Here is a 25,582-nt window from a genome sequence, read left to right on the forward strand (position 1 = left end):
CGTAACCAAATATTTTGAATTAAAATCTGACTGTTGCCTCACAGATGATTTAGCTTTTGTCTTAGCTCCTCTTGAAATAATTTCAGACTTCAATAACACAATGTGTTGGGGCAGTGGTTGGTTCACTCAATGAAACCGTTTTAGCCATCAAAGCCACTTCCTGTGTCAGGTCAGTTTCAGCAGGCCTTGATCTAAACTGATTGTGACTTAACTTGTGCTTGGCTCCATATTTCAAACTTCTTGTCTTTGATTACAGTTTTGAATCTTACACAAGATAAAAAGCATCCTGAATTACATAAGCTGTAAATGCACTGGTTTGCAAACTATACCAACAGGGACAGAGTGTTTCTTCATTACCAACTGACGGATAGACTGCACAAAGGGACAAGAGATTTCAGAAGTGATCTCATATTTTAATGTCTTCTTTTATCTTTGGATCATTCAAGGTTATTTTTTTTGTTTTTGTTCACTGTGCTGTAGATCACGCTTCCATCTGCTGTTCCAGTCTAACAAGAGAAAGAAAGCACAGGTTGTAAAATGACGATGGGCCAACCGTACACTAAGTCGTTTCAGTTATTTACAGATATGTATTTAGATCCCTGTGAGTTTAAACCAACTACATACCGCTTGTTGCACGTGATCTTTCATCACAATGGTGCTGTATGTCACACTGTCTTCAGGTATTCGGTTCTGTTGGATGAAAGGCCCAGGACAATTAATACATTTCAGGGAATTGTGCCAACTCTGTTGTGCTTTCTGTTTTACCGTTGTAACAATGAAGACTCGTATCTTACCTTCATTTGGACAGAAGAGCCTTTATTATGATGGATTTCAGAGTACTGTACATCAGAATCACTCCCAGTTTGTGAGTCCTGTGATGGATGAATTAATATAATGCATTTATTCTGCTACAGTTATGTTTTCTGGTATAACTGCACTATTGTTCATTGATATTAGTGGACAAGTGAATCTGCATTCAGAGGGTAGTCTTAATATGCATGTGCTGGGGGCAAGTGTCAGGATCAACCAGGCCATTTTAGTGGCTACTTTAAGTTTATAGAAATTTTCCTAAGAAAAAAAAAAAAAAAAAAACTCAGTCACTGCTAAAATCCAGATTGAAAATGCTATGCTAATTGCTGCATCATGATGAAAATTAGTTCTATAAAACTGTTTAGGTGCCAAATTTGCCCAGAGACTGCATTTTCTTCATAGGCTCAGATTGTTTGGTGTCAGTACGAATGTGATGCCGAACTTCTATAATGCTGTTATGAGAGTCTGACCAGATATGGGGTGGCAGCCTGGTTCGGCTCCTTATCTGTTCAGTGTAAATCTAAGTTAAACAAAATGCTTCAATGTACTATGAAACTGGTAGGTAAGAAAAATTACCTGTCCCTTTAAACTATCTTTGAAAACATTGTCGGAGCCGGACACAAAACAGCTTAAACGACTCCTCTCATGTTCTTTATTCAGAATATGAATAATTGCCCTGTGGAAGAGCTAGCAGAGTAAAAGTAAGCACTTTAAACTCTCCTTTCTCCTGACTACCATCACTTTACTTAACAAAAAATCTGCGGTAATGTAAGACAATGCACTTTTGTACGAGCAGGAGGGCTGTCTTATGAATGAATGATGGTTGAATTGACTGTGAGCATAGACTGTATATAGAGTGGACAGCGTGGCTCCGCCATTTATCATGGTACAGTTTTTAAGCAAGAATTCCACCGTCACAGGCGCCACCGTTGTAGCAGTTTGGAGCCAGAGTCTACGCAGTAGACAAAATAATAATCTTTTTTTTTTCTTTTGAGAGTCTAATCACTTCCTGACTCTACCTCCCGACATATTTTACAATCCCTGAAAAAAAATACACAAGAACGGAAGCTGTCAATCATCCTTAAACGTTACATAAAGCATAGTTTTTCACCTCGTATAACTAATGAAAACGAAACTTTTCAGAAAAAAGAGGACTTGGATACAAGGCAGCCAAATAATATCTTCAAATCACCACAACAATCGTACATGAGAAACATTTCTACGAGGTGTATTAATTTTTTAATGTTTGACCACAGCCCATCTGGGACGGCTGGAAAGCCGGATTTTTAAACCTATACTGCAGCCAGCCACCAGGGGGAGCAGTCTTTGTGGAGACCTCACTTCGAGCCGAGCAAGATGACGTCCTTTTTTTTTTTTTTTCAGTCTATGACTGTGAGCAGCACTGCACTTATTTCCAGGACAAATTTTACTCTGGGGACAATAAAGTTTACCTTATCATATCTCAAGATGTTTTGGTCCTTTGGTTATTTCAATTAAAAAAAAAAATAAAACACTCACTCTAATTGTTTCTCACTAAAAAGCATGGGTGATAATGCTGATTAAGATCACAGAACATAATGCTAAAAGATTGTTGGTAACTTACCCCAGTCATGTCAGAAGCCTCAGGTTTGGACTTACCTAAAACACATTTGACAAAGGTGTTTCATTACAACAGATGCCTGAAGACCTGAGTTTGTTTCAGACTGACCACAAACTTACGTCGAATGATCCTCCACCCTAAAAGGGCAGCAGCTACCAACAACAGCAGGAAGATGAGGGCGATGATGAGAACAGTTGTCTGGGTGAAACTAAAATGAGAGGCAAACTTAATGAATTTAAAAAAACTCTGTTACACTTATACATCCTTTTCTTATAGGTCGTCTCCTCCGGCTGATAACTTCAGTGTGCCTCAGTTTTTCAGAAAAGATGGCAAAGTATAAAGAAAATGATGCTCTTCAAAGTGAGACGGAGAGGATGGAGAAGTGAAAACATGAAACAGGAGTTACCTCTTGGGTTCATCTTGCAGGCTCTCCCCTCCTGCCTGACTTTCTGTGGAGTGCATGGGTGAAGATGTGTTAGGCCCAACATCTGGAAGCACGGAAGAAAACAGGGGAATTTTGGAGGTTGTTCCTGTAAAATTTCATTAGAAATTAAATCAAGGTTTATTTTTATATAAGATGTCAAAGTCTCTTTCTAACACTGACATAAAAATGTTCTCTCCAGCAAGAAATCACTAATTGAAACATTTTTTTTAGCTAACTTTTATCATGGTCTAATTCTTTTGACAGATATTGAAGAGTTGGCATCTTACTTGCTGTATTGGTGTTTGCTGCTGTGACTGTAGATGAGCTTATTTTAAAAACAGTTATGTGCACTGGCATCTGAAAGTCTCCACTGTCACACCAATACCAGCCACTGCTCTCTGTTCTCAGTCCACTCATAGTCACACCGAAAGCATCAGGGTAAGTTTCACTGATGGTCACTGTTGTTTCATGTATTGATCCACTCTGTCCTGTCACACAGGTTCCATCCAAATGACACCACCTTCTTTCTTTCAGGTTTTTATGGTAGCATAAAACAGTCACACTTCCTCCTTCCATTGCTGTGATTTCCTGTTGGTCCACGTACAGACTTGGTACATCTTATGAGAAGGAAAAAGAAAGATTAAATTGAGCAAGGTCTATTTTAATTCCAATAAAAGGGTTAGTGAATAACTGATTTCTTCTAGTTTTCTACGGTATGTAATTAGGAAAAAAGATTTTACCTTTAGTGACTGACAGCCAAAAGTATTTCTTGACATCTGGGGTTGAGCCTGCCTTCTCCACAGCACACCAGTACCAAGAGCTATCTGGGTCATTCATGACCACTGTAAAGATGTTTTGCCTTCTGTCATCAGAGATTGAAAACATGCCTGTATTGTCTGGTTTGTCTGTTTTAACAGCATAGTCGCAAGAAATCCAACGAGGTCCTTTACACAAGTATTTCACATGGCTACTATAGGACGAATCATAGAGACATGGGATGGAGATAGAGCTTCCAGCCTTGACGGATACCTCTTTCACTGTTGTGACTTCACAGTGAAATCCTGAGAAAAAAGCAGAAAATGTTTTTAAAAATTGCCCTCTAATGCATCTCATATCCAACAAACATCTGCATCAAGAATCATAACTCAGGTTAGAAATGATTTCACATCTTGATTTCACATTAACTGTAACACTTATATCACACTATACACTCATTTATTCACAATATTCTCATTAGCCTTGACTTACCCATGAGCCCAGAGAGTATAAGGTAAAGAAGAAATGGAGAAGTCATGCCTGCATCAGTGTTGAAGGAAAATGAACTATTGCACTGTCAAGAACCGCATTTCAGCTCAGTCTCTTCCCCATTTTACCAGTATCAGCACAGACTGATTTACATAGCAGTAAAATTTGGTACATTGGCATTGACTCTTCTGAAGCGTACTTCCTTTATTAGTTGGACATATCAACACTGTTACTTAACTTTAGAGACTCATAAAGGTTTAAAACTTAGCTGTTACATTTGCCTTTGGGATAAAAAAAAAAAGTAATTAGTGTTAGCTTTAAAAGTTTGAGGGTGTGGTGATTCACAGACACGCACACACAAAATGAAAACAGTAACAAATAAGTCATTAAACAAGAACAGGAAAATTAGACTTATAACTTTTACAACGTCTTAAGCTCTAGAGAAGGGAATAGTAGGCTAGTTAGAAAAACCTGCTAACACTTACAGCCTACTCTAGTGCATTGTTAAAGTTTTAAAAGCTGCTTTCTGTAGCCAATACACATTGTATAAATAACCACAAAAATGATAGATACAGTGGTTTCCTATTGGGCTTTAATTACCCATAAGATAGCTTGTTTTGCCTGCTTACCTTATGTTCATCAATAGTTACGGCAGTGCACACATTGACAACGAAGTACCACTAAGTACAATAGTTTGTGAAGTTATTTATGGGGGGTCGACCACCATAAAATGCTATTTTTACTAAATCATTTTGACTGATGGTAAATGACTCACAGCTTTCAGTGGAGAAACCCACATGATTCACTCAAAGCTTACTACATTACCAGTACACGTTTACATAATGTGAAATACTGAGACACAAAATTGTGTCAATAAACCAGAAACACTCCCAACCCAAAGACAGACTCCTGAGTACGAGACCTTTGTCATAATAAAGGAGCCACAAAACCAGGCCCATTCAGAGAACGGCACCAAATATCATAATAAATCATAAGAATGATGTTTTTTAAGTGCATACTTTGATAATAAACCGTAGTCTACTTTGAACATCAAGTCTATTTCCATTAATCATGAACTTAACATCCACTTTTGTTTTCTCTTCATATTGAGTCTTTGGTTTCATATTTTGTCATGACCTCGGACCATGTCACAACCAGGCACTTTTTATTCTGTTTACAGTTTCAATTCAATGTTTGAAGAATGCCAGCTCATCTGAATCATTGACTGTTTATCGAATTGAATATAGAAAAGAATAAATTTTAGAACAGAATAATTTTTTACAATTAATGACAATTTGTGGGATAATCTTTTTCCAGTCTGTGGTCTGATTTAATGGACCCACTTCCGTTGCTAAACTGCATGCACAGTACTAAAGATTTTGTTTTACTTTGTTTTTCATAATTATACTAGAAAGAAGGAAAATTTGATTTTTTCATGAATATGATTTTATTTCTAGCAAAATTTCATATTCGTAAAATTATTTTTCTAAGAAAAGTCCTTGCTTTCATGTTTTTAAAAAAGAAATGTAACTTTACCTTAAGCTTAAATCTACAAATAAAAAGGCTATTGAACAATTGACTTTTGTATTATGTATAACCTTGTTGTATAATGAACATTGCCAATGGCACATTTTTCTTGTGTTCTGTTCCTTGCATGCTTCCTGTTTACTTATTTATTTTAAGCTTTTTTTCTTTAGTGAAAATATATATATCAATGTATACATCCAAAAAAAAACAAAGCTCGAGGCTCAAACAAACAAAAAAAGTACAAAAATAAATAAATATATATATATATATATATATATATATATATATATATATATATATATATATATATATATATATATATATATATATATATTACATTTCGTATTATATGCATACATTTTTGGTCTTCTGGGCTTTGGCATTTGTGCAATAATTTAAGGAGATTAAATACGAGGACAACAGTGACTTGAATACAATAAATTTTGGCTTTTGATTTAAATGCTTACAGCTATGAATGTGATATTTGGCTAACAACAACATTAAATTTACACAAAAACTTTTTTTGAGGGGAGACTCTTCGTAGCAATACCAAAAATAATATCCTTACAATCAATTTGTCCTTCTATAGAAAGCTTTACATTCACAAACAATGTTATATACTTCCTGTTTAAATTAGAGCTGTTGAGAAAAAAAGAAGCGCGTGCACAGCTTTATGATGACGTAGGTTGTGAAGGGGTCAACGGGAAACTAGTCTGCTAGAAGTATCACTAACACATGACAACTGACGTAAAGGATAACTTAGTAAAGACAATATTTGAGACAAAACGTAGCAATCACCATTAATGCAGCAGCCTTACATATATTTCTGGTCAGGGTTTCTCTCCAGACGACCTCACTGCAATGGCCGACGCAATGGCCCACGTCGACTGTTGATGACGTTTTTATGTAACTTTTGACTAATGCGCGAAATACAAAGCGACAGAAAGAGGAACTTGTATTCGCGCTACTAAATTACTATTATCGTCAGTAATGGAGTACGGAAAAGAGAGAGTGGTGGCGTTAGTGGACATGGATTGTTTTTACGTCCAGGTGGAGCAGAGGATCAACCCGGCCCTGAGGAACACCCCCTGTGTTGTGGCGCAGTACAAGACGTGGAAAGGAGGCGGGTGAGTTCCTAGCACAGAGACTCATTCCTGGTGATCAATGCATCTGAAACTTACAGCTGCATGAAGCAGGGTTTTTATGCCTCAGGGTAACACCAGTTAGTAAAAATCAAGGGCCTTCCTGTCATAATGTGTCTGTTTTTTACTCAGTGCTGTTGTCTTGCAAGCTTATTTGCTCTGCTTCTCAGCTTGTGTCATGTCAGTTGCAGTGACCATCTGAATATCTGTCTCTGTGCTGGCAACTCACCCGCCTCTGTTTTCCAAGGATAACCATCTTTACCTCTCACCCTTTCACTTATTCATGTGGTTTGTAAAATAAACGTGGGTCTAAACTCATTGTCACCCTCTGTTAGTATCATAGCTGTTAGCTACGAGGCCAGAGCCCATGGTGTCACCAGAAACATGTGGGTGGAAGATGCCAAGAAGCTGTGTCCAGATCTACAGGTGGCGCGTGTACGGGAGTCTCATGGCAAGGCAGACCTGACACAGTAAGTTTGGGTGAATATTAAATGTTGAATATAAACCCTTCTAATCTTCCTGACCTTTCGATTAGTTGGGGGGGAAAAACACACTTCCTCTTTTGTAGTTACAGAGACGCCAGTGTAGAAGTGATCGAGGTGATGTCTCGCTTCGCTGTGATTGAGAGAGCCAGCATCGATGAGGCCTACATGGACTTGACTGCTGCAGTTCAGCAGAGACTGAAAACAGTGACTAACAAACACATCAAGCCTCACCTGTTGAAGGCCACCTACATTCAGGGGTACCCACAAAGACCACCAGAGCAGGAGGCATCTTCAGAGGACGCTCCCTTGGATAAAGGTTGGAGGCTGTTGTTGTAAATTGGCACTTAACAAAATCCCCAAATTATCAAAACTCTTAACATCTTTTTTTTCCCCAGAGGAGCAGAGGTCCAGAGGTCTCCTTCAGTGGCTTGCATCCTTGTCTGACTCCCTCCAGGGAGAGCAGAGCTCTGCAGAGCTGCAGCTTACTGTGGGCGCGCTCATTGTGGAGGAAATGAGGGCTGCTGTGGAGAAAGTAACAGGTTTCCGCTGTTCAGCTGGAATATCCCACAATAAGGTATGAAAACCTCCAAATGATTCATTCAAACTGTTTTCAGGGTGCAGAACTTTGGAGTAGTTGCAGACTTTGGTGTGAGAACAGATTTTCATTCTTTTTTCCAGGTGTTGGCCAAACTAGCCTGTGGTTTGAACAAGCCTAACAGACAAACTGTTCTGCCCCTGGGCTCTGTGGCAGTGCTTTTCAACTCTCTGCCAATCAGCAAAATGTGAGTTAAAAGTTCTACTCTGCTGCTATATTACACTGAAAAAATATTGACTAAGTCCACACTGTACTCATATCTTGATTATTTCTCTGGTGCAGCCGTAACTTGGGAGGTAAGCTGGGCGCCTCGATAACAGGAACTCTTGGGGTAGAGAACATGGGAGATCTTACTCGCTACTCCCAGGCCCAACTGGGACAGCACTTTGGAGAAAAGACAGGGTAAGACGAACCTAAGCTGTATAAGTGTCATGAGATAGCTGCTAAGGAAGTAAACCCACTTGCATTATATTGTGATACTTTCACCCCCAATCCAATACTGATATTTCTGATAAGTCTTAATTAAGGCTGAACGATTTTGGAAAATAATCTAATTGCGATTTATTTGGACCAATATTGCGATTTAGCATGCAATTTTTTTTATTATTATTATTTTTTTTAATTTTTTTTTTTTTTTTTATTTTTTATTTTTTATTTTTATTTTTTTTATGTTTGTGTGTGTGTGTGTGTGTGTGTGTGTGTGTGTGTGTGTGTGTGTGTGTGTGTGTGTGTGTGTGTGTGTGGTGGGGGGGGGTCTTTTGCATTATTTACTAAAAACAATTGTTAAATCATTCTATATCATTCTATTGTATGGCCTACATGTTTTGATGACATGAAATAGATTGAAGCATAAATTGATACGAATAATATATCTTCATTTAACTATCAAGATCACAGTAGAATATTGACAGATTGATTTAAGTTCGATCCTTGTAGACGTGTAATATTTTTGCCAGAAAAAACAGCATTTTGACTTTTGCTTGTTTTAAGGCAGAAGGAGCACAAGTTACTGTGTCCCCTCCAGGCCTGAATACATGAATTTTTTTTTTAATTTTTTTTTTTTTAATTGCAGACTCTGTGATTTGAAAACTGCACTCTGTTACATTGCAATGTCTGTTTAAATTTTATTAATTGTTCAGTCCTAGTCTTAATATAGATATTTTTGAAAAAATTAAAAAATCATATTTTAGTCAAGTTTGACATAAGATTGTCCTCTGCACCTCCACTGTGGTAGATGGCGCCAAAGAGCTACTCAGCTGTATGTTGCCTATAGACTGTATGATAGATACAATCTCAAAGTAAAACCAAAATATTTAATTCCTGAACTTGATGATATATGTTTTTATGCCATAGACATGAATGCTTTTCTATGTTTTTGGGTCAGTTGGTTTAAAATCATTTAAGTTTAATTTCTTACAGTGTAGTAACTTTTAGATTTTATCAGATTTTCTATGAGAAAATACTGGTTACACCAATTAACATGTATCATTTTCACCGACTGAACACGTCTTTCACCCAATAATTTCTTTGTAACATTAGTTTAACATCACAGTAGTTAAAGTGACAAACTTCATGCACTTTATTTTTTAGTTTAGTTTAGTTTATGCATGTAACACTGCACTTAACTTTTAGTATTTCAAAAAGACTAATATAGAAAAGTTTTAATTATGTTTTTCCAAACATTATTTAATGAAGTCTGCAGAGAAAAAATATACAAATTCTAACCAATCCTCTCTTCTTTGCAGCCAGTGGCTCCATGATTTGTGCCGGGGGATTGAGTTTGAAGCAGTGAAACCCAGACAACTTCCGAAGTCCATCGGCTGCAGTAAAAACTTCCCGGGGAAAACATCCCTGGCTACAAAAGAGCAGGTAGGATCCAAGGGTGCCATTGAAAATTATTCTACCATCTGTTTTTTACTCTTTTAGCCTTATTTACTTTGTGAGGGTTGTGGATTCATGTTAGTATTTCACAGGATTTTTTTTTTTTAAGTTTGAATGTCAATGAGAAAGAATCATTCTCTTCCAGGTTCAGTACTGGCTTCATCAGCTGGCCCTTGAGCTGGAGGAGAGGCTGACCAAGGATAAAGAAGTGGTGAGCAAGTGCAGTGCATGGTTTACAATTCAGTCCATTTCTGTCGTTTCATTCTGGCATTAAGCACAGGTGCTTGGTTTGGCTGTAATATTTTGCATAGTAAATATAACTGTGTTTTACATGTTTCCTGTCGTTTCTCAACCACATACAGAACGGTCGAGTGGCTAAGTTGTTGACAGTTGGTGTGCGTCAGCTTGGGGACAAGAGGCCGAGCAGCTTCTCCCGCTGTTGTGCTTTAGTGAAGTATGAAGCCAACAAAATCTCCACTGACAGCTTTGCCATCATCAAGTGTCTCAACACGGCTGGAAACCACCAGGCTGCATGGTAATAACATGTTACAGATTAAGAATTAATAGTTGGAGGAGTCCAGTGTGATTTATAACAGCACTCTTTCCCCAGGACTCCACCCCTCACCCTGCTCCACCTCTCAGCCAGCAAATTCAGCGACACTCCGGCAGCAGGGAGCATCGCAGGCTTTCTCTCCAGCGATGTGACGTCAACCCAGAGCGCTGCGACTAAGTCCTCCACACAGTCACCACCTGAAGTGAAAAATGGTGCCACATGCAAACAACCCAGCTCCATTCAGTCCTTCTTTCAAAAGGCAGCAGAGAAACAAAAACCAACAGCTGAAGCTAAAAGCTCCACGGGAATTCCACAGCCTTCTTCACATCAAACCTCTGATAATACGTTAGAAACAAATACTAAAAGTCAGTTTTCCTCTCCTCCTGTCCTCTCTAACTCTAAAAATGAATCAGCAAGTCCCAGTTCAGGTATTTCCTCTTTCTTCCAAAAGAAAAGTCTTGAAAGAAGCTTACAAACCACAGATTCAACAAGCAATAAGACTGAGATAGGAGAAACTCCAGGGCCGAAGAAAGACACTGAAGATGTTGAAGATGTGTCAGAGCTACAGGAACATCATACCTCAGACTTTACTTCTCCTCAGTCGCCAAAAGATGATGAAGACACTGTTCCAGAAGTGAATAATGGTCCTCTGGCTGTGGCAGCAGAAGACATGTTAGCTTGTGAACGCTGTGGTGAGAAGGTGCTGGTCTGGGAAATGCCTGAACACAATGACTACCACTTTGCTCTCGACCTCCAGAAGTCCCTCTCCTCATCCTCAGCAACTGTCTCATCCTCATCCTCCACAGTCACGACTTCTCCTTATGTCCCCTCGGGTTCTTTCAGAGAAGGATCAGCCAGCTCAGGAAAATCCACACGGGGTAAGACCAAAAGCAGGGGCCAGTCAGGACCGCAACCCAAGAGGCAGAAGTCCCAGGGTGGAGGTTCAGGAACTTTGGATTCTTTTTTCAAGAAGAACTGAAACTGTCACAAAGATCTGCAGTTTTTTTTTTAACAGAACAAAATACACAATTTTGCTTCTACGCATTTATAATAAAAAATGTAGAAATATGTGAATTAAACATAATTCCTCAGAGAATGGGAAGCCATAATGAAAAAGATATGCAACATAGAACTTATTTGAAGGAATGTGCTATTTTTTTATGTCAGTGTAAGAAATGGCAGAAAATTGATTTTTGTAAGGAACTTTTTCAGATGCTAGTATATTAAAGATATTTTTTTACAAGCAGGGACAGTGTGAATTTTGTTGCAATATTTTTACTTGCCAGTAGATGGCACCAATCAGTCAAAGACTTGTAATTACCTCCACCAAGGAGGTTATGTTTATGTGAGTTTGTTTGTCTGTAAACATCGTAGCTCAAAAAGTTACCAAAGGATCTTGATAAAATTTTTGGGCAATGTTAAAAATTAGATAAAGAAGAAGTGATTAAATTTTGGAGGTGATCCGGATTTTTATCTTTGTGAGGTAGGGCTGTTTTCACCATATGTGCATATAACTCCACCATAAATGGTGGGATTGCTTTGCAAAACAATACAAGACAAGGTCACCATAATTTCTGACAGATGTAAAAGTACGATCCAGATCCTGCCAATATTCCAGATACTAAAGTCTGGAATATGAAATATGTACTGGGTCATCATCATTTTCAACACTGTCAGGAAACAAGTCATCGTACAAACCTGCAACTAACACCAAATTGTAGCAGAAAAGTCTGCTACAAGTCAGGCTTTGAATCAAGATCCAGAAAAATAAATTTATTTTAAACACTTAAAAAAATATTTAAGGGATTGCAACATAAAAAACTGAGTTTTCATGGTGTATTACAATGTCTATCTACACTGAACCTTTAATGGGATCAATAACTTGTTCTTGCACTCTCTTGCATCAGCTGAGGAGCAGATTCAGAGGTGCAGCACCAGGAAATTAAACCCTTCTAATCTGTAGTTTATGAGCTGAGTCATGGCTCGTGCACATGCCAGTCAGTAAATGAAACATTAACTAAGTATGATGACATGATTGAAAACTTTGAGCAATTCTCTATTTGTCTTCAAATAAAACAACTGCACATTCTTAACAGACAATAAAAGTTTTATTCGTGTACATCAAGATACACAAATTAGATCTGTACATAAATATTGCAATTCACCCAAATAATCAAAATACCACACTTTCAACTGAGAGGAAAACGGGTCTGAAAGCGTAATTCGAAACAGTAAAGAAGTGTCGGTGACAGTGAAAAATGTGTTAAAATGAATCGTAAAACCCAGAACTACTAGAAAGCTATAAAATTCTCTCAGGTGTATTAAAACAAACACCTGGTTTTAAAACTTTGTGAATAGAAATCTTTTGGTTGAAATGCATCTTTAGCCTCCCTCTCTTTGATTATTTCACACAAACTGTGCATAGCAACAACATGGGAATAACAAAACATAACATTTCAGTCGTCTCCTTCACATAGAAGGAAGCAGGACCTCAACCTATGAATACATCACACCAACACGCTAGAATAAGACCAATGACGAGGCTAACAGCATGAACAGATAGCTGAAGCTGACATTTCAAGTTATTTTCTTACATTAAACTTTAAAGAGTAGCACCAACTGAAGTTGTGAAACTTTGAGGTGTAGTGGAAAACTACACGAACAGTAGTTCCACCAGGCACTGTGTTAAATGCTCCAAAGTTAGTGACATCAGTAACATAAGTGAGGACATCAAGTGCCTCCATCTGTAGGCAGCATACAGAACATCGAATCCATGCTTACACTTTTGTCTTTGGGAGAATCACCCTTGTTATTTTTCCTCTACCCCCCGTGCACCAGCAGACACCTCCATAGGAGGAGCCCTGTGTGAGTGGAATGCTGTCTAACACCATGTTTTCACTGACCTGAGTAACTAAAGCACTTGAAGGATAGGCAGCAGGATTGTTTCTAATCTGCTGCACTATTGTGAGGCATCTTTTGTGACAAAAACATTATTCACATAGACATACGTGTACAAAAAGAAGCTTAAAGGTGACTGCCAAAGTGAGTTATCCTGACAGGCTAGGTCTTACTTAGCATACCTCGCAGTGCTTGCCTTTACATCTACATAAAGTGCCTTTGTCATGGCCTGAAGATGGTTTAGCATATAGAACGAACAAACTAAAATTCGTCAGTGCTGTTACCGTACATCACAAGTTGTCATCAAGAAAGGATTGTGATTGCTCACTTCTCATTCAGGCACTATGTTGGTAATAAGTTGCTGTGTTGATGTTACAGCAGTGACATTAGTCGTCGACGTTAAGGTCTGAATATCTCAAACTAGTAAAGGTTGTAAACGATTGTGCAATCATGTTTCAGTGCAAGTCTGTGTGTTTATGTTAAAATGTGTTATAGGAGTGCGTTTTGGTGAAAACTGTGTAAGAAGCACTTAAAAAAGTGTGTGAGAGCAGTTTTGTGTGTGCACTACAACCTCGTGTTCTCGACAGTCAATGTATCACTTTGGTAGACGTTGCTCAGTGGTATGATGAGTAGGTCGCTGTTGGGTTTACGTCTACCAGTGCCTTATAATGCATCACTTTCAAACTCAAAAAAATGGGTGAAGTAAAAGCAGTTCTAAAAAGCTGAAGTAGAAAACGAAGGGCAATAGTGACAGAAAGGCTTTGGAAAAGGGTGGTAAAATAAAATCCTCTTAAAGGGGTTTACTGCGTGAGAAAGAGGGTGTTCTTTGGAGAGAGCAGGGGCTGTTTCATGAAGCACCTCGTTTATTGGAGGGACGGTGTTTTCTCATGGCTCTCCTGGAAGTTTTAGGACTCCTCATCCTCGCTTTGGGTCGGTAGGTACTGCGCAATGGGCTGTAGCTTGGTGACATGGCCGATACCTTTCGTTACACCCTGTCTGAAGAGCACCTTAGCGCCTACTTTCAGGTACTCAGGGTGTTTGATGAACTTGAAAAGAACTACTGCTTTCTCCCCTGTTCGCAGCTCCTCCTGTACATGAAAAATAAGAGAAGACACAATGAGAAACCCAGAAAAGATTAAATGCTGAATCTTTTCAGGCAGGTATTCTCACCTTGCCATACACAGCCTCCACAGTGGCAGTCTGTCTCACGTTGCCGATGTGCACAGTAACCTGGAAGCCTTTGTGGAAGGTCTTTGCATGAAAAAGCAGCACAATCTCAGCCTCAAACAACCAGCAGATGGTAGGATCCATCTCTGGACTCACCATCACCATGCCCTGAAAGTGGAAAATCCACAGACGTCAACAAATCAGAATTTATAATGACAGCTTCGCTGTTTCTCAGACCAGGCATTGAGTTTCTCACCTTGCGTAGCAGTGATCGGTCAAAGTTTCCCAGGGCGAGTGTTGCAGCCTGACCCGCTCTGAGTACCCTGCATCCCGAGCGATTCCTCTGAATGCTTCCCACGGTCAACTTGTGGAACTGGCCTGAGTCTGTGGGCCCTACCACGAGCTGATCCCCCTCTCGGCATATACCACTGGACATCCAATAAGAACACAGGGTGTAAGAGAGTCGATCAACACATTACAGAAATGAACAAAAATGCAGAAAGTAAGAATGAAGTCACACTAACCTGTACAGAGTACCTCCTACCACCGTCCCCACCTCTGGCACTGTGTAGATCTCATCCACCTGTGAGGATGCACAATGCTTTAATCACACCAATATCATGAATGTATAAGCAGAGAGAGTCTGTGCCAGTTAACCTTCTACCTGAAACTCTGTTAGCTGCTGCATGAGCTCCTCCTGCTCTTTGCTGTTGCTGAGAGGAGGGATGATGTTGAAGAAAACCTTCAGCAGGTCAAGACTCTCTCCAGACACGCTGGACAAGGTGAAGATGGGCGTGATGCTGCGAGGAAAAACACAAGCATGAGTAAAATCACATTTTGAATTTCATCTACACATTCAGTTCTTTCTGTATGTTTCATCCTTTCATACTTTGGCGACTGGGCAAACTGCTGCGCTGCTGTGACGGCGTCATCTGTGCTGCTTATCACCATGGGCACCTTGTTGCAGCCCGGCTGCTTCAGAACACGCTCCAGCTGCCGAACCGTGCGCTCCACTGTGGCTCGTGTGCAGAGGTCCACCTTACTGATGACGATGAAGATGGGCACCTTCAGGGCCATGGCAATTCCAAGATGCTCTCGTGTCGTACCAGCTGGCGAAGAGGAAAGACAAGACTGAAGTTAGACTGGCACAAGCCTCACAATAAATTCTTTTAAGGGGACATATCATGCTTGTTTCTCCTTTTCACTATGCCAGACTAGGATGGCTGTAACGCATTTGTGCCCTCAGTACAAGTCATTTAGTTCCTTCATTGCCCCACAATAGCGTTCTCAATATCCTCATTTTAGGCCATTCTGAAGATCTCGTTGAAACGCTCCGTTTGGAGAATGACCTCCAGTAACCTCGCAACGTCACAGCCCTTTGTGCTCTGATTGGTCAGTTCTATCAGAGGGGCGGAGGGGGTAGAGCCAGGGGGCGGTTTTTGCAGCATGGCAGTATTTACAAAATCGCCATACTGGATGGGGCAGACCGAGCGAGTTTGCTGTTTGCCAAAACTTCACCGTAAGGCATTGATAGCACTAATAAAATGGCAGAGTGTAGGATACGTCCTTTTGTATTGGACCCCGAGTCAGACCCGGACGGTTCTGCAGCTCAGGAGGAAGAAAATCCACCTGGACACAGATCATCTCAGGACGCTTCAGTGTGGTGAGTCAAACCGGTACTGTAGCATGTATAGTTTATACGTGGAAATATAGGCAGACTTCACCGATAAACTATTTCTATAACAGGGCTCCATCTTGCTCCTTCACTTTTCTCTGTCTGTTTTATCCATCATGCTGAAAGTCTAGTCTAAAGATTGCCTCTACCGTCAGTTCGTCACTATGTTATTACCGCAGCATTATTGTGGTCCGGGTTCACAGTGCATGTCAGAACAAGCATGCAAATATCACAACGTCTGCTAAAACTACAGTGTTTTAACTGCTAATTCACCATGTAAAGCCGAGCTGCTCAGCAGAGCAGAGTCCCTGCATCCAGCATCTGAGGGGGGATACTCGGCTCTTGGTGGGTGTATCTCTCGGTGGCGGTTGTGTGACTAACTGACATCACAGAGGAGGAGCTGCTTTATCAGATTACTCCAATAAAAAGAAAGGTACCTCTTGTCGTCACGACAGTCGAAATCTCGCAGCCAACTGGCAATGACCTATTTTCAGAGGCATCAAATCTCGTTCTAGGATATCAGAAAAAATACAATATCTCATTTTTTGAAAATTCAGGGGGTGTAAGGTCTTGTTTTCAAATTTATTATATTATATGTAAGTATTAAATCAGCATGATATGTCCCCTTTAAGGAATCACACATGTACTTTTACAAATCAAATGCAGTATATAAACAGAAGACCCTGTCTCTTCCCCTCTGAATATGTAAGGAATTCCACTTCCTCGAGCTGTTGTGACTGAAGATAACACTCCTTATCTGCCAACAGATAATTTAGGTTTAAGGGTCAGTAGACCATGTACACTGACTGTTCAGCTGAAGTCGATTTCACTGTGACATGTGATTATTATGTCATCCAAAGCAGACGATGGGTTCAGAGTGCAAGGAACTCTAAACCTATACAGTTATTACATCATTAACTAACTTCTCTGAATACAGTAAAATCTTGCAGATGCAGTAGAACCCTGGATGGGAAACGCCTGGTGGCTCATGTGCCGGAGAAGCCCCTGTGAGACTGTTATTGTCTTCAAATGTGGGTCACATCTCAGCCTAAAGCACGGAGGAATTCAAGGGCACTGACCCATAACACATGTACAGACAGACAGACATGCACCCAGAATAGTTTGACCCCTCATCAGCTGAGCTGAAGTTTGTTTTGCTACTTGTGTTATATTTAGCACACCCAAGGTAAAGGTGCATGTGATGCTAGTCCTTCATCCTGTTTAAGGTAAAGGTTGAAGTGGGGTTACGGATATTAAAGGAGTCACATATATCCCAGAAAAAAACTGCTCTCTGGCGTTTGGCCTCGCAACAGATACGACCTAAGGTGAGTCGTGTGCCTTACACAGATCTGTTACTCTGTGTTTCATAATTTAAACGGTTGCTCTTGGGTTGCAGACATCGTGTCTTCTTCCTGTCTGTTGCAAAGCAGGTTATGGTACTCATTCTCGACCCAGTTTCCCACAGCCAGACCTGATTTGGAACAGACACCAAAAAATACTGTGCTGTGTTTTGATGGTGACTGGCAGGTAGGGATGGGAATCGAAAACCGGTTCCTGTTGAGTATAAATAAGAAATGTTTCGATCCTCCGATATTGTTAGCCTTTGTGCTTAACGATTCCCTTATCAATTCTTTACATTGTGCCGGAGCCGCCGGGCCTTTCGTAAGCTTGTCTGCTGCAGCTATCTTAGATTAGCAGTTAGATAACGTTTCCCAAGAAAACTCTGATTCAGGATTCTCAGCTTGAAGTTTTCCTGAAGAGCTGACTTCATAAAGAAATTTACATTACTCTCTCTCAGGAGATTCATATTCAGTACATTCAAAATGACATAAATCACCTTATTTACCAAAATGACGCAAGTTTGATGCTAACGTTTATGGGGAACTGCATTGATATGCTAGCAGTAAGCATACATTGGTTTCATCACAGAAACATATCACATCAACTCTTTGTAAAAAATACTGAGAATTTCAAATGCTAAAAGCTAACAGGCAACTAAAAGGCTCATGGCTGACTTCATAACTACAGAAAGCTTCCAAACAACTTAAACCATTGCTATAACCACTTTGAGACACTAGATGGCCTACTTGAATTATTAATATATTACAACTCAGTACATTAATGTCACATTGTGCAATTTTTACCTGTTTCTGTATCAGAAACATCCAGACTCAGGGACCAATTACATTTTATTCACTTACAGTATAAACTCAATTAAATGTTGTTGACACAGAAAACCTGAAAAGCTCCTTTTTGTACCAAGAAAATTCACAACAGGATTTGATAAAGAATCAGATTGATAAGCAGAATCGATAAGGGCATTGGTGTTGACAAAATCTTATCAATTCCCATCCCTACTGGCAGGTAGCTGGCAATCGCCTTCAGTTATAAAACAATAAAAAGCAGAAAGAAAATCAAAACTCTCCTACATTTCTGCGACTTCATCAGTGAAATGTTGGATGCTGAGAAGAATTCAGCAACACGCTATCCTGACAGTCTCAGATCACCTTGTCTTCTGGAGGCGTGGGTTCGAATCCCACTTCTGACCTATTTCCACCAAGTGTCTCATATCAAGGAGTAGGGATTCTCTGTTTTCTCTTCATATGATACTGTAAATACTGAAACATTAGGGTGAGGTAGAAATGGAGTAAATTTGCAGTCACCCACTGCTTCTCACTTCAGGTTTTACTGACAAAAACAATTATTATTCTTTGCATATATCTTCTTTTTTCTTGTAAAAGATGCCTCTGTTTTCTTGTTTGAAACAGCGAAGGAAAACAGGGCTGCACCGTTTAAAAGAAGAACTTTTTCAAAACGAAACTCATCTTTAAAAAAAAACAAAACTCAACATGAAATTTACAAGTGAACAACTTCCCAAAATCCTTTCTGCAATTGAGTTAAAGTTAATTTGTGAATAAGAATAAGAAAAAAACACCTCATAACCTTCACCTGCACATCTAGAGCAACTGAAAACAGTTTGTCTAATGTCCTCAGCAGACTGACGGTTAGAGCTCTAAACACTTTGTCCAAGGCTCTGATTTCACTCCCGTCTGAGTTATTTGCATTAATATATTACGACTTCTTATTGCTTCATATCCAGATCAAGTTTAAAGCTTTTGCTTCTTACAGCAAAGAGACTCTGCTCAGGAGGGCACACTCTGCTCTTATCTGAGCCCACATGCCGTGCCTGTCGCAGCCCCTCCCCCTTCCTGTTTTATCGCCGTGTCAACACTCTGCTAAAGTATGTCAGGATGGCCGAGCGGTCTAAGGCGCTACGTTCAGGTCGTAGTCTCCCCTGGAGGCGTGGGTTCGAATCCCACTTCTGACAGAAATCCTTTATTTATTTGCGCAACAGCCACTGGAACACGTTTGTATAGTATCAGTAGGAAAGTTTGTAAAGGCTGGAGCAAATAAATCATAAGTGAGAAAATGAAGGTTTCAAGCTTGTCCTCATTGAATCAGAGCAGCACACATCCTCTACTCTGATACTTGGTAGTTGTGACCATAAAAGGTCTTTTTAGCCATGATAGGTTTTAATGGGAAAGACGAAAGACTTTATCCTTTCCCATTTTCTATGGGACACAAGCTAATGCTGTTTCAAGCTGAAAAACAAATGAAGGAACATAACAGCAGGTATGTCAAACCTGGAGAAGAAGACAATACTAGGCACAGCATTTTAACTGTGTGAAGAATTCAGACAGCTCTAAAACAGGAAATTTACAGGGCTGAAGCTTCTTTAAGAGCTCATTATTTTCTTCTTCAAAGGACACGGAAAATATGTGATGGCAATAAAGATGATAGATTAATGGCCTAATGTAATTTTGCTACTTTTTTCACTTTTGCTTTTCACTTGTAGCACAGAAAAATATTCCAGAGCTGTTTCCTCTAACGGGAAAAACTTGTTTTGTTTAAAAGCAACAAATAACAGTGTCCCCATGTAGCAGGTACCATAACATTTCTGTGCATGTATTTTCCCTGGAGTCCTGTCTAAACTAGTCTTTTGTGATAAATATGAGTATTTTATCATGGACAATGACTAGTGTAGCCCATATGTAAATTCTGACAGCTGCACTCAGCTGAAAGCTTTAAATAGTAAGGCAATAACTTTCTTCAAGTTGTGTTTCTCCAGCAAAGTCAGCAATGTTGACCTACACAGTTTAAGAGTCATTTGAAGGTCTCAGGTTTTTCAGGACTGTACAGAGCTAACTCCAGGGGGTCAGAGGACTTTGACATGAATGGCTGGTATTTGAGATATTTTTGGACAAGCAGCAACGAGGAGAAGGTTGCAGGAGTACTGGTCTGTTACATAAGGTCAGATATCGAATGTTTGCCAAGTGCTAAGCTACAGCTGCCCACTACAGTGTGGAGGTGGGGCGTACACAAACATAGGCTGTCTGTCAGACTGGCCCTGCTAGTTTCTATTACCCAGCTGTGTCACTTTGACAGATAACTTTGCTTATCTCAACAGTAGAGTGAGAGGGTACGCTGCACAGAGACTACAAGCACACTTTAATAAACACACACCTATGTTTGTTGACAAATCTCTAAGGTACTTCACCTATCAGATCGTACTCACCAATGCCTGTATTTGCGCTAACGACCAGCATAGCGAAATCAGGGCAGTAGCTAGTGAGGCCGAAGATGGTGGTCTTCAGGTACTTGTGGTGACCCGCGAGATCTATGAATGTGATCATTTTAGAGGCACTCTCACAAATCTCCTCAGCTGTTCGAGACTCACTGTAATTCACAACCTTGAAGGGACAAAAATAGATAGACATGATCCTCAGGAGCTAACTTGACAATAAGGGTCAGGCTACTGACATTTCTTCATGAGTATAACATTTCTACATTGCATGAATTATTTGTATATGACTTAATTAAAGAATTGCATCATGTTATGTTGTTAGGCTGATACTAATAAGCAGCGGTACACACATGGAGTGGACGTTATTTAATCTCAGGTATATTTTGTCCTCTTACCTCTCCTTTACTATTGAAGCCAAGTATTTCAAAGCTGATGCTGGAGGTGCGACCAGTTTGGATCTCGTGAAGATGCCTGAAAAGGTTGAGCCTTGCTCTCCCCCGGCCATTGTCAAGCTCCCCTTGTGTCAACACACCTAACAGAGTGGACTTCCCTGAGTCCACATTACCCAGTACTGCTACCCTTAGGTCCAAGAACTGAATGAGAAAAAAAAAATAGGCATACAAGCTCACAGTGAGGATATGTCAACAACTACAGTAAGTAACAAGAACTGAAAAACAAAACGCCATCGCTCTACTAACCTGCTGGTCATCAGGCACCTTACGAATGAGAACCTCAGCTATCTTACGAGGCACATCAGAGTCATAGTCCACCTCTCGCTGTCTCAGAACAGTGATATCAGCCCCAACTCTGTCAGAAAAATAATACATCACGTTTGTAATCACATCTCAATACTTCCTGTTTGTTTCAGGTTTGCACTGGATCTTAAATTGTGATGAAACGCCAAGATTCAACTGGAAAAAGTTTGAATACTCTTGACTCACTTCTCTGCCAGCTTATGAAGTGTCTTTAGTGAGGCCCTCATATCTTCCTCCGATAGCCCCACCAGCATGCCGTTGTCCTCCACACCTATTTGATAGACAGCTTCCCCTCGGCCCTCCTGCAGTCGCCATTTCATTTGTGTTGCCAGGTGCTCAAAGCGGTATTGTGTTGGATTTACCAGCTTCAGCTAGACCAGAAAAAGACTTTACAAATCAGTGCTGCACTGAAAGACTCAAGTGTAAATGTAGAAAGCTGTAACTCCGGTGCATAGAACCAAGAGATAAAATGATTACTGTAGGCCTGATTCAATTAAAGCCCATCAATTTTCTATAATTATGTGGCAGGGGAAGCAGCTGTCTGGGTACTAAAAATGAGCTTGCTAATCTCTCCTGGTATTGGTTTTCCACTGCAGACCCTGTGAGAGTGCCCTTTCTACATAGTTTGTCAGCTCTTTGACTCCTTTGCAGTGGCTCCTTGAAGCTTTGAAAAATTATCATTTAAATGTAGAATTTTTATTTTCCTTAACTGTCCACAGGCTGGCCTAATAAACATGCTTGATTATGCAAAATACAAGTAAACCACTTAATTGAGAAGTTGCGTAATATTATCTACAAGTTATCAAATTTATTTTTTTCTTTAAAGAAAAAAAAAATTAACAATTAAGTTTTTTATTTTATTTTATTTTATTTTATTTTATTTCTTTATTTTTTTTTTGGGGGGGGGGGGTCATTTAAATTTCTTTATTTTTCTAATTTTGCAAAAAAAAAAATTCAGAAGTAAAATTTCTTTTAAAAATGTTGGCAATATTTTTAGATCCAATTTTTTTTTAAGATTCTTAAATTTAGTGATTGGTCGTTCAATTCTTGCAAATTTTTGAAATTTCTTTTTTTTTTTTACTTTTTGCAAATTTTTGGGAAAAATTTTGCAAGTTTTTAAATATTAAAATGTAATTCTTTTTATGAAATTTGTTACATTTCCAATTTTTGAAATTTTTTACAAATTTTTGAAAATTTGCAAAAATAAAAGCAAAATTTTGAAACTTCACAATTTCTTGACATTTTTGCAAATTTATTTAAAAAAAAAACTAAGAAATTACATGTACAATTTCACTGATTAGAAAATCTTGTTTGGGTAAAAATGTATTGGATTTAACTTTGTTTAGAATTTTAAAGACTTTATACTGTTTAAAGATAAAGTCAATTTTGTGGCTCGTGAATGGCTTTAATTCAGGTGAGCTGAGGCAAAATGGCTCCTATGAAAGTAAAGGTTGCAGACCCCTGAGTTATACAAAGGTGCAACTCTGAAGTATCTTTTGCACACAGCACTGAATTTGCATGACAGCCGATTTGCTTACCTTGTACTCTATATTTCCCTCTTCAGCCTAAGAGACAAGAGGGAGAAACAAAGAAGGTCAGACAGAAGCAGAACAGGAACAAAAGTCTAATTTCTCTTCAGTTAGACTGAAAAGAAATGAGACAACAGGTTTTTAAAAAGCAATTCGACAGAATAAGCAGACAAATTATTGCCAGGGAAAAGCTGTCATTAAAAGCTAAACAAATGGTATTACTGCTTAGCTAGCTTTAATATGCAGCTGCTTAATACATATTGTAACTTTAACTGTAAAAGTCAATATACTCTTTAGGTTAAGTCTACAGAAAGTGTCAAATATCTCGTGTGTGTACTTATGCTAATGATCACAGCAGAACAGTGCAGTTGGAGGGAAAGTGAGGACATGACAGAGGTCTGACTGAGAATATGTTGAGACATGCCCAAGTTTGAGTTTCTGACCATGATTGGAAAAAGGATTAAATGCTAAATGTTCGCCTTCACTTCTAAGGGTGTTTAAGTTTATGTATCTTGCTCTGTGTACCAAAGGTTGAAGTAAAATGTCATTACTGTGTTGTAATACAGTTCTTGAGTTAGTGCCAGGGACTGTGCTTCTGAGATACGCTGGATAGTTTGACGGAGTCCCAACCCGCCCCCTGCCTCATATTTACAAACACAGCTGTCCCCCTGCTCGCAAGCAAAACACAAGCTATCTTTAGTAGGTGGCTTTAAAACACACTTTGGGATTACTACTGTGTTGTAAAGCAAATGGAAATTCCAAATTAAAATGCAAAAGACACTCAAAGGTTACTTTGGACGGGTACAATCATCAAATTCATTTTAACGGTACTACTACCGGCGAGTTAGCTACGTGTCACTTTGAGTTCAGAGAAAAGTCAAAGTACAATTTTAAAAAGTATAACTTAACAAGCACAGTTATTAGAGAAAAATACCACTTAATGCCCACATACATACATCTCAATTCACATTGTAATTCACAAATTTGCTATTATTGCTTTGCTATATTGTTAGCTACGTAGCGCTAGCTGTGACGTTAGTTGTGCGGTAGTTTAAGCCTTACCTCTGGAGGTAGATACGGAGTGTTATTGCTTGGTTTGAAGTTGCGAGAGAACCGAGTCTTTGCTTTCTTGCTCTTACCGCAGGCTTTTTTCAGAGCTACCCCATAGCCATTTCCCTGTTTGTGGTTAGACGTATGAGACCCAGAGCCGTGTCCATTTCCTGAGCCAAATAAGTCCGATACCCTCTCATCCATCAGCTAACGATACCCAGGAGCCTAACTTGTAAGCTAGCTGATAAGTGTTTGAATAAAATGATGTTACGTTATCAGAAAAAAAAAACTAGCAAACGAGCCTTTATAGTGTCCTTCAGCCCCCAAAACAAAAACAAAGCACCGACCCCCACCAACTCTTCAAACCGAACAATAACAGGACCGTCCGAGGTTCTCTTTTTGAGTTTACAGTGTGGTTACGTCACACTGTTAAAGTGAAGGGGTGCGCCTGATTTGTACAACTGCTGAGCGCGCGTGAGCGGTGAGACTTGTTAACCAGCTCAGGCTAGATTGTATGCAAGTTTAAACCCCGCTCGTCTGTCTTCATAGGATCAGGAAATGAACACATGAACACACCGTTTGTCTTTCTTTCGTTTTTTCCTTTTTGCATCAGACGAAAGAGGAGATCTTGTTATGTAATGTGTAAAGTTGGTGTGCTGATTCAAAATTTCATCATATTGTTTTTCTACTGTCAACAATTATTATTTTTCCACTTATTCTTTTTGTTTATTTTTATTTTTATTTTTTTTTCACTTTGCCCAGCTTTCAAATTTTGTCCGGGTTTATTATTTATTTCAAATTTTAAACAGTACAGTATGGTCTAGGTCAGGACCAAGGTAGTTATAATATATAATCGACTTATTCTGAGCTGTCAGGCTGCTTGCAGCTTAGTTAATGTTAAAAATAAATAACTAGATAAATAAAAACTTCATCGTGTGGTGATCATTGGTGGAACTGACTATTTACAAACTCAAGAAAAAAAAAATACAAATCAAATAAAAGCTGATTGGCGTTTCTGTTTTTCATGAATTAGTGTTTGTGCTTATGTTATGCTGCTTATGCTCCTATTCAACAAACGTACAGCATTGCTTGATCACAACTGACGTGAACGCAGAAAACAGCTTAGTCCTTCAACCTAAACACGGAGGCACCATTTGAACATCCTAGAAAGGTAGTGGTGAAGTACGACCTCTGCTGGAAGAGCCTAGATGCTGCACATACCAACGAAAGTCCCCCACTTACTGTATGTAACTTACAGATAATAGCCATTATATGTTTATTTTCTATTCGTGAATAATAAACTATGAAACAAAACTGTACTCGAAACTAATGCGATTCATGACCTTTGATACTTCTTCTAGAGATGACCTTTACAAATGAGCAAGCCTAACATCCAGTACGCCTGATACTTTCTTCAGCAAAGTGACATCAATTCAGCAAAAATTCTAGCCAAATCATTGTAGCTCAATAGTTATTGTTATGGTCTGAAGCCTTCAGCCAGGGCCCCTTCTAGCAGAGCTAGAAGGAGCCCTGGCCGAAGCCCAAGGCCCATATTGTATTTTGTTCTTAGTTTTTTTTATATAGTTATTTTTGACAAGATGTGCCTATTTATTCAATACTTAAAGAAGTATTTTAATGATCGCAAAACTGATTAAAACATC

At 39.3% G+C, this 25,582-nt stretch overlaps 3 protein-coding genes and 1 non-coding gene across 9 annotated transcripts; 2 read left to right on the top strand and 2 right to left on the bottom strand.

Moving 5' to 3' along the window:
• Positions 1-110: 110 nt before the first annotated feature.
• Positions 111-6,606, bottom strand: LOC141794922 (polymeric immunoglobulin receptor-like). 5 transcript variants are annotated; one of them, XM_074675565.1, is made up of 9 exons: positions 6,425-6,606; positions 3,575-3,895; positions 3,122-3,451; positions 2,817-2,940; positions 2,530-2,618; positions 2,414-2,448; positions 795-872; positions 625-690; positions 111-506 (listed from the first exon to the last, which is right to left on the bottom strand). In XM_074675565.1, exons 2-9 carry the CDS (start codon positions 3,717-3,719, stop codon positions 438-440), a joined length of 936 nt encoding a protein of 311 aa, XP_074531666.1. In that variant the 5' UTR covers positions 3,720-3,895; positions 6,425-6,606; the 3' UTR covers positions 111-437. The 5 variants fall into 5 exon arrangements, with proteins under 5 accessions (XP_074531666.1, XP_074531665.1, XP_074531664.1 ...); XM_074675564.1 differs by having other exon boundaries at positions 6,405-6,606; XM_074675563.1 differs by lacking the exon at positions 6,425-6,606 and adding an exon at positions 4,083-4,135 and having other exon boundaries at positions 2,817-2,898.
• polh (polymerase (DNA directed), eta) lies at positions 6,518-11,270 on the top strand. Of its 2 annotated transcripts, none has more exons than XM_074675558.1 (10): positions 6,518-6,733; positions 7,084-7,218; positions 7,317-7,549; positions 7,629-7,807; positions 7,912-8,015; positions 8,111-8,230; positions 9,574-9,697; positions 9,855-9,920; positions 10,072-10,244; positions 10,320-11,270. In XM_074675558.1, exons 1-10 carry the CDS (start codon positions 6,597-6,599, stop codon positions 11,239-11,241), a joined length of 2,193 nt encoding a protein of 730 aa, XP_074531659.1. In that variant the 5' UTR covers positions 6,518-6,596; the 3' UTR covers positions 11,242-11,270. The 2 variants fall into 2 exon arrangements, with proteins under 2 accessions (XP_074531659.1, XP_074531660.1); XM_074675559.1 differs by lacking the exon at positions 6,518-6,733 and adding an exon at positions 6,761-6,828.
• Positions 11,271-12,430: 1,160 nt separating this feature from the next.
• gtpbp2a (GTP binding protein 2a) lies at positions 12,431-24,338 on the bottom strand. Its single transcript, XM_074675560.1, has 12 exons — positions 23,934-24,338; positions 22,881-22,907; positions 21,529-21,713; positions 21,286-21,394; positions 20,983-21,180; positions 20,579-20,753; positions 15,217-15,436; positions 14,992-15,127; positions 14,852-14,910; positions 14,584-14,755; positions 14,331-14,495; positions 12,431-14,248 (listed from the first exon to the last, which is right to left on the bottom strand). The coding sequence occupies exons 1-12, from the start codon at positions 24,123-24,125 to the stop codon at positions 14,066-14,068; spliced, it is 1,821 nt and encodes a 606-aa protein (XP_074531661.1). The 5' UTR covers positions 24,126-24,338; the 3' UTR covers positions 12,431-14,065.
• trnal-cag (transfer RNA leucine (anticodon CAG)) lies at positions 19,248-19,330 on the top strand. The gene has a single exon. It is a non-coding gene; the product is annotated as a tRNA-Leu (tRNA).
• Positions 24,339-25,582: the final 1,244 nt, after the last annotated feature.

Source organism: Halichoeres trimaculatus, unplaced genomic scaffold (genome assembly GCF_033239565.1).
Source record: "Halichoeres trimaculatus isolate MK-OKI-2021-1 unplaced genomic scaffold, fHalTri1.1 fHalTri1_scaffold_8, whole genome shotgun sequence".
Taxonomy (NCBI): domain Eukaryota; kingdom Metazoa; phylum Chordata; class Actinopteri; order Labriformes; family Labridae; genus Halichoeres; species Halichoeres trimaculatus.

Bases quoted from the DNA above. Each gene is read 5' to 3' on its own strand.
- LOC141794922 (XM_074675562.1), bottom strand. From the start codon at position 4,128: ATGACTTCTCCATTTCTTCTTTACCTTATACTCTCTGGGCTCATGG. The intron at 2,449-2,529 runs GTAAGTTTGTGG...AATGTGTTTTAG, and splicing joins AGGGTGGAGGATCATTCGAC to GTAAGTCCAAACCTGAGGCT. The intron at 507-624 runs GTATGTAGTTGG...TTCTCTTGTTAG, and splicing joins AAGATCACGTGCAACAAGCG to ACTGGAACAGCAGATGGAAG.
- polh (XM_074675558.1), top strand. From the start codon at position 6,597: ATGGAGTACGGAAAAGAGAGAGTGGTGGCGTTAGTGGACATGGATTGT. The intron at 7,219-7,316 runs GTAAGTTTGGGT...CCTCTTTTGTAG, and splicing joins GGCAAGGCAGACCTGACACA to TTACAGAGACGCCAGTGTAG. The intron at 10,245-10,319 runs GTAATAACATGT...CTCTTTCCCCAG, and splicing joins GGAAACCACCAGGCTGCATG to GACTCCACCCCTCACCCTGC.
- gtpbp2a (XM_074675560.1), bottom strand. From the start codon at position 24,125: ATGGATGAGAGGGTATCGGACTTATTTGGCTCAGGAAATGGACACGGC. The intron at 21,714-22,880 runs GTAAGCAAATCG...TTTCTGGTCTAG, and splicing joins AGGGAAATATAGAGTACAAG to CTGAAGCTGGTAAATCCAAC. The intron at 14,496-14,583 runs GTGAGAAACTCA...TTCCACTTTCAG, and splicing joins ACCGATCACTGCTACGCAAG to GGCATGGTGATGGTGAGTCC.